At 40.1% G+C, this 7,500-nt stretch overlaps 1 protein-coding gene across 1 annotated transcript; it reads left to right on the top strand.

Moving 5' to 3' along the window:
- Window positions 1-810: 810 nt before the first annotated feature.
- LOC125027898 (putative per-hexamer repeat protein 5) lies at window positions 811-2,567 on the top strand. The gene is made up of 2 exons (XM_047617029.1): window positions 811-1,310; window positions 2,399-2,567. The coding sequence occupies exons 1-2, from the start codon at window positions 811-813 to the stop codon at window positions 2,565-2,567; spliced, it is 669 nt and encodes a 222-aa protein (XP_047472985.1).
- Window positions 2,568-7,500: the final 4,933 nt, after the last annotated feature.

Genomic DNA, 7,500 nt, shown 5'->3' on the forward strand with positions numbered 1-7,500 from the left:
GTGTGCTTGGTTCCAGAAGCTGAAAATTTATGAAAGTGTGAGTGTGGGTTACCTGGAGCAGTTAGTTGCTGTTACTATGATGAATGAAATACAGATGATAAACAAGAGTAATGATCTAAGAAGCATGCATGTACACACCATTTAATACTACATACACAGGCACACACAGACATCAATTGGCACAAGCATGCATACATGCTAAGGTACAAGTATCCACGGACACTTGCATGTGTCCCCACAGAGATGCAATTGTAACCACACATTCATGTCCCTGAAGATGTATATACTTGTCCCACAAACAGACATATGTCTCCACACACACACATCTTTACAGATGTGTACACACCTCCAGAGATACATGCACATGTCTCAATCTACACATTCACATAGAGGGGCACACACATGTCTCTACAAGGGCACGCATGATTGTCTCTCTACAGATGCACTCTTGCACATATCTGCAGGCACACACCTCTTTACAGTTGCACAGGCATTCCTAGAGATGTGCATGTGATCATTCAGGCACATACAGGCATCCCCACAGACACATGCAGGCTTGCACATGTATACTCATTGATATGCAGCAGGACATGCATACATGCTTGCTGGCACTTGCATGCACTCTTGTTAACACATATATGCCCACCCATTGAAATTACCTACAGTCACATGTATTACCTGCATGTTCACACACTGGTAACCTTGCACAGAACATGCACACATGCAAGGAGAGGGAGTGTACTCATGCATGCATGTAGAGCTGCGCAGGCACATGCACATGCACATGCATGCATGTAGAGTCTTAAGCTCATGCACACATGCAGAGCTGCAGAGGCACATGCACGCCTGGCTTGGCAGGCAAATAAACACAGTATAGGTGCATGCACAAGAGCAGACACACGCATGCAGACTTGCACAGGCACCGGCACCTACATGCAGAGTTGCACAGGCACCGGCACCTACATGCAGAGTTGCACAGGCACCGGCACAGACACAGGCACAGGCATGCAGAGTAGCACAGGCGCTGGCACAGGCACAGGCATGCAGGGTAGCACAGGCGCTGGCACAGGCACAGGCATGCAGAGTAGCACACGCACCGGCACAGGCACATGCACGTGCATGCAGCACACAGCACAGGCACAGGCACACAGCACAGGCACACAGCACAGGCACACAGCACAGGCACACAGCACAGGCACACAGCACAGGAACAGACACACATCACAGGCACACAGCACAGGAACAGGCACACAGCACAGGAACAGGCACACAGCACAGGCACAGGCACACAGCACAGGCACACAGCACAGGCACAGGCACATGCATGCAGCACAGGCACATGCACAGGCACATGCATGCAGCACAGGCACATGCACATGCATGCAGCACAGGCACATGCACATGCACATGCACGCAGCACATGCACATGCACGCAGCACATGCACGCAGCACATGTACGCAGCACATGCACGCAGCACATGCACATAGCACATGCACATGCACATGCACGCAGCACATGTACGCAGCACATGCACGCAGCACATGCACGCAGCACATGCACACAGCACATGTACGCAGCACATGTACGCAGCACATGCACGCAGCACATGCACGCAGCACATGCACGCAGCACATGCACTCAGCACATGCACGCAGCACATGCACATGCATGCAGCACATGCACATGCACGCAGCACATGCACATGCACATGCACGCAGCACATGCACATGCACGCAGCACATGCACATGCACGCAGCACATGCACATGCACATGCACGCAGCACATGCACATGCACGCAGCACAGACAGCAGGCACAGGAATGCAGCACAGGTACATGCAGATGCACATAGCACAGGCATGCAGCACATGCAAATGCACATGCAAATGCACATGCACAGGCACAGGCACATGCACATGCACATGCACATGCACATGCACATGCACATGCACATGCACATGCACATGCACGCAGCACAGGCACAGGCACAGGCACAGGCACAGGCACACGCACAGGCACAGGCACAGGCACATGCACGCAGCACAGGCACAGGCACAGGCACAGGCACATGCAAGCAGCACAGGCACAGGCACAGGCCCATGCACATGCACATGCACAGGCACAGGCACATGCAAGCAGCACAGGCACAGGCACAGGCACATGCACAGGCACATGCACAGGCACATGCACAGGCACATGCACAGGCACAGGCACAGGCACAGGCACAGGCACATGCACAGGCACAGGCACATGCACAGGCACAGGCACATGCACAGGCACAGGCACATGCATGCAGCAAGGCACATGCACGCAGAGCTGCACAGGCACGCAGAGCTGCACAGGCACATGCACAGGTGCAGGGACATGCAAGCTTATAGACCTGCACAGGCACACACAGGCATGTAGAGATGCACTGGTGCAGGCAAGAATGTAGAGGTGCACATGGAAGCATGTGGGGCCAGACAAGCACATGTCAGCACATAGACAGTTGTGCACAGCTGACGCAGGCATGCAAAGATGCACAGGCATTCACTCTCATGCACCAACTTTTGGATATTCTCACATAGAGACAGGGATACATTTGTACTCAGTATACCCACAGAGATGCTCACAATGTACACAGGTGGATGCAAATACACAAGTATTAATACAGATGCATATGCATGCATGCACACAGCACATGGATGTACACACACATTTACAAATACACATGCATATACACACAAACACACACATGAACAGACATGTATTCACACAGATAAAAATATACACACACATAAGCACATGGATACATACACGCACATATTCACAAGAATGTACACTTATATATGCATGCAGATGTGTGTGCGTGCACACGCACACGCATCAGCACACAAAACTACATATGTACCTATGCTTGTGTGCACACATGCCTTTACGTTCCATACTTAGAAATGCATGCACACAGATGCACACACATACACATGAATACACATAGATATGTTTGTGCACATGCAATTACAAATTTTTACATATACACGTTAAATTCACAGCTATGGTGTAGTTTTGAGAGTGGCTATATAGTGAAAGTATGTTCACTAGTGTGTGTGTGCATGCATGTGCGCACAGGTGAGTGTGTGAATGTACAGTATGTAAATCTGATACAGCTTTTGTGTCTACTGATTTATTGTACTTAAGAGTCCAAACTTGTTATGAATGTTAAGTGAAGATTGTACCTCTGAAAGACAGTGAATGGTGTGGTGCACATGGATTTGTATTCTCATTGGTAGATATTTTTTTTTTTTTTTTTTTTATAGTTTACTGTAATGCATATATACTTTTTGTCTACTTTTTATATGAGTATTTGAAAGTAATGGTCTGTGTTATAAAGGTTGATACATTAGTTAAGATTTTGGTGTATCAGATCACTGACATTATTCTGAAAGTTATGGGCACTGAATACCATTTTTCACTTACCAAAAATGGATGACAAAGCAGGTGTAGGAGTGGTGGTCGACATTAACACGTGCTGAATTAACTCTGTTTTAAGCCAATTTTTTTTTATTTTGTGTATTGGAAAGAAAAATGTTGGAGACAGATTAGGATCCCACCTCTAGGATGGAACTGGGTTTGATAGTTTACCTTGCTTTACTGGAGAAATAGGATGGAGTTAAGAGTGGACATTAAGAATGTATAAAGAGGGAATTGGGGATAAATAATGATGAAGGAAAAGAAAGTTTGAATATGGTAAGCATTTAGTCACTTGTTACTACACACAGGCATATTATACTGAGATCTGAGAGTATAGAATGGTGTGGGTTTACATGTTTTTTTTCTCCTAATTTTGCCTTTTGTGGATGATAATTTAAAAGAAATTGTTTGCATTGTGTTTGGGTTAGATTTTCATTGATGAACTTTTTCAGCACTGCTGTAATATACATTTTACTATAACTTTATCAATGATAAATATTTTAACTAAGCTTGAGCTTAGAGAAAACAATAAATGGGGGTTAAGGTACTTTGATTTCATAACATGAGGTTATATTTGTGGTATGCTGGATTGCAAGTTGTAAATATTAAGAAGATATCTGTGAAGAATAGTATATTCATTATATTAAAAATTCAAGGGCCTAACTCTCAAGCTGTTAGTATATGCATGAAGATGGGGCTATGAAAGAGGTAAAACTACTTTTTGAATATAACAGTTATGTAACATTCACCCAAATTGTTTGTGAGAATGGTGCGAAAATGAGGGTGAGGATGAAGTTGTACCTGTCTTTTATTGTCTGTTATTGTTAGATTTGTCATTCCTGTAGGTTGTTAAAGATAATATTGTTCCTTTCCCAGGATATTGCTTAAAAAAGACACATTAGAGATAACATTTAATGAGAAGGATCAGAGTTTGTATTATTTGTCCTTATGAACTTGTGAAAACATGAACTTTCTGTTGGTTTGTAACATGGAAATGTTAAAGTATATATCATTTAGCTCTTAGGATGTTTGGTGAATTTGCCATCACCGAATGCTTACAATTATTAAAAATTCAATGTTGCCTTGATAAAGAATACTATATAAATATAGTCATGATGGGAGTCTCAGCCTAAATTATAATGAATTAAGAGTAAAATTCACAGTTGCTCAATTTAATTTATTCTTCAACATGGAAGAACAAAGCCAGTGAATACAGTTATAGATTTCAGATAATTATTATCTAAGTCTAAGACTCTTTTTGAGGTTTTCATTTGTAAAGCATTGTTGTCTACAGTGAACAGGAGAGATTGTGTTGAATGTAGCTTGAGGGTGGAAATGCGCTGTAGATTTCACTGAAAATGCCATGAATTATTTTTGAAGCAAGTTTTATTAAAAGGAGAGGATTTATGAATTGGAATGTAGATCATTTTCCTGTGCAATCATTATTAGAATCAGAATATTTTGTTATTTTATTGTGTTACATTTATGATGGTGTAAAATTTAAAAGAGTTGTAATAAATTTGACTACAAAAATGTAAAGAAGTAAATTCAGTTCTAGAAATAAGTCGTACATTTCCTGATTAAGAAAAGTATTGAAGATAGGATTTTTATATCTTCAGTTGAAGACATGTTATTTCATTTGTGATGTATTTTACACAACCTGGAAAGATATGTTACATATTGATAAGTAGTTTCATGTATCCCCATAATGATGTTGGTAAAGAACTGTGTGTGTGTGTGTGTTTGTGTAGATTTTTTTTTTTTTTATATATTTTTTACTTTGTCTACACTAATGTTTGTATTGTGTATTTATATACCGAAACTTTATTGAATTGAGCAGCCTAATTGAATAATCTCTATGATACAAGTTTCACTGGGATATTTAATTGGGGATGGGAGTGTGAAAAAAGTTCTCTCTGTTAACCCAACCACAGTCCAATTCCTTTTCAAACAGCCACCTACTGGGGTTTGCACATAGTCAGCTGCTCGTGTGAAAAATTCAAAGTTTGAGAAGTGTAAAGTTACTCTGCTCTATGTGCTTTTTGGCTTAATTTTTATGTAAGTAAAGGAAGCAAAATCAGACAAAGCTGACTGTATCTCCTCATGAACTGCAGTCTTAGTGCACTTAACTCTGAACAGGCTGAACTGTGGGTATTTGTCACCTGGCATTTAGGCCGGGTTCATCATGAAATTAGATGTCATCCATTGCTTTCTTGTTTTGGCAGAAAGGAATATCCCCCCCCCCCCCCATTTATGTTGCTTTCATTGGCCTAGAAAGCATGTTGGCAGTTCACAGTAGTTCCACACCAGTAACTCAATACCTGGCACAAAGATGGCATTACTTTCTTGGATGCATTTTAGGATCTGTGGCCGTTGCATCAGAATGTTCATGTGAATTTCAAAATTAATCCCAGACATGCATCAGCCAGTTGTGTGCCAGTGCATAGTAGATTACACTTGTTTTGATGCACCGATGTACCAAGATGGGAGTAATGTGTTAGAGAGAGAAAGAAAGAAAGAAAGAAAAAAAATTGCCAGAGAACACACTACCATAAAAGAAGATCTTCTGAGGCCATTCCTTAGGAAGTCTGTAGCAGCTTCATGCCATAAGGAAACAAAACTTTACTGCCATGAATCTAAAGCTTTGACAGTAATTTATACCTAATAACGATAGGAAATTAATATTAGTCTAAGGTGCATAATTTGGTCATTAAAATTAACATCTGAAGTTCCTTTAGGATGACTGCCTGACTTCAGAGTTGACTGCTAATAAAATTCATTCGAAGTAGCATAAATTCTTTGTCAATAATATGAGATCTGAAACCTTGAACTAGAATAGAGGTTTCTAAGGTTTTGCAAAAGACACGAGATGACATGAAAGGACATGAAATACTAACATGTTCATTCTTCCTTTTGTAGATGTCAAACTTTCTGTTTCAGCTGAACTTGCTATATTTAACTAAGTGATTTTTTACATGGCTTTTTGCACTAGGATTTTTTTTTTTCTTTTTTAATAAAGAGGAGAAAATTAGTAAGTTAAAGTTCAAGAATTGAGATGATTGTTGTGGGAAGATAACCAGTGCATTATGCTGAAAAGATGTACATGGGGGAAAAAACAAGACCAGTTGCAGTATTTAAAAGACAATGGAAAGTAAAACTGTAGGATGTAGAAATAGATAAGTAAAGCTGTTCACACTTAGAATTGTTTTCAGGTCTAAGTTGTTTTGAAAGTTAGTGAATGATTTATGAAATTTTTTACCCATACATCCAAAGTTTTGAATGCAGTTTTATATGAGTGTGTGCATGTGTTGTATGAATGTGTGTTAACATGAATGCAATTAAGAACATTGTTGTATAAATGAAATTGGCTTGTATGAATACTACAAATGCATATCCTGTGTGTATACTGTGTATGGTGTGATTGATGATGTAAAATATGGCAAAGAACTCCCTTTTGGACATTAATATCATTGGAAAAAGACTGCTCTTCTGTGTCAGTTGCTTACTCTCCGTCCTTTATAAATATTATGGGACCTCACTCTTTGGGGAGATAAAAGAATGAATTATGACTGTGCTTGTCATGTACATTGCTAACTCTCATGTGAGAAATAGTGGAGTAACTATGACAGTAGATGGTAACAATATAGAAAAAGTTGATGTTTTTATAATTATGTTGATATAATTAACCCAGTTACTTGAAGCAAATAAGATCATTTCAAGCATGTGAAATATGCAGTTGAAAAAAGAAAAAAAGAAAATGTAACTTAAAAAACCTATTTATTATGCTTGCAGTAGTATTAGCTCATGCTATTATGCTAAGGTGATCTACATTGAAATATGAGTAGAGTATTAGGGAGGTATAGGATAAGTAAATTGTTTGAAGCAATGCGCATTTTAATTAAGGTAACAGACAGAAGTAACGTTGAGATAGAAATATGGAAAATTAAGAGCAAAAACTAAACTTTACAAGTTAAAGTTGTGTCATTTATAGTAATTATAATGCTTAGAGTTAAACCATGTAAAAATAGTTATTACCAGAAGATCAGCACA

Source organism: Penaeus chinensis, chromosome 8 (genome assembly GCF_019202785.1).
Source record: "Penaeus chinensis breed Huanghai No. 1 chromosome 8, ASM1920278v2, whole genome shotgun sequence".
Taxonomy (NCBI): Eukaryota; Metazoa; Arthropoda; class Malacostraca; order Decapoda; family Penaeidae; genus Penaeus; species Penaeus chinensis.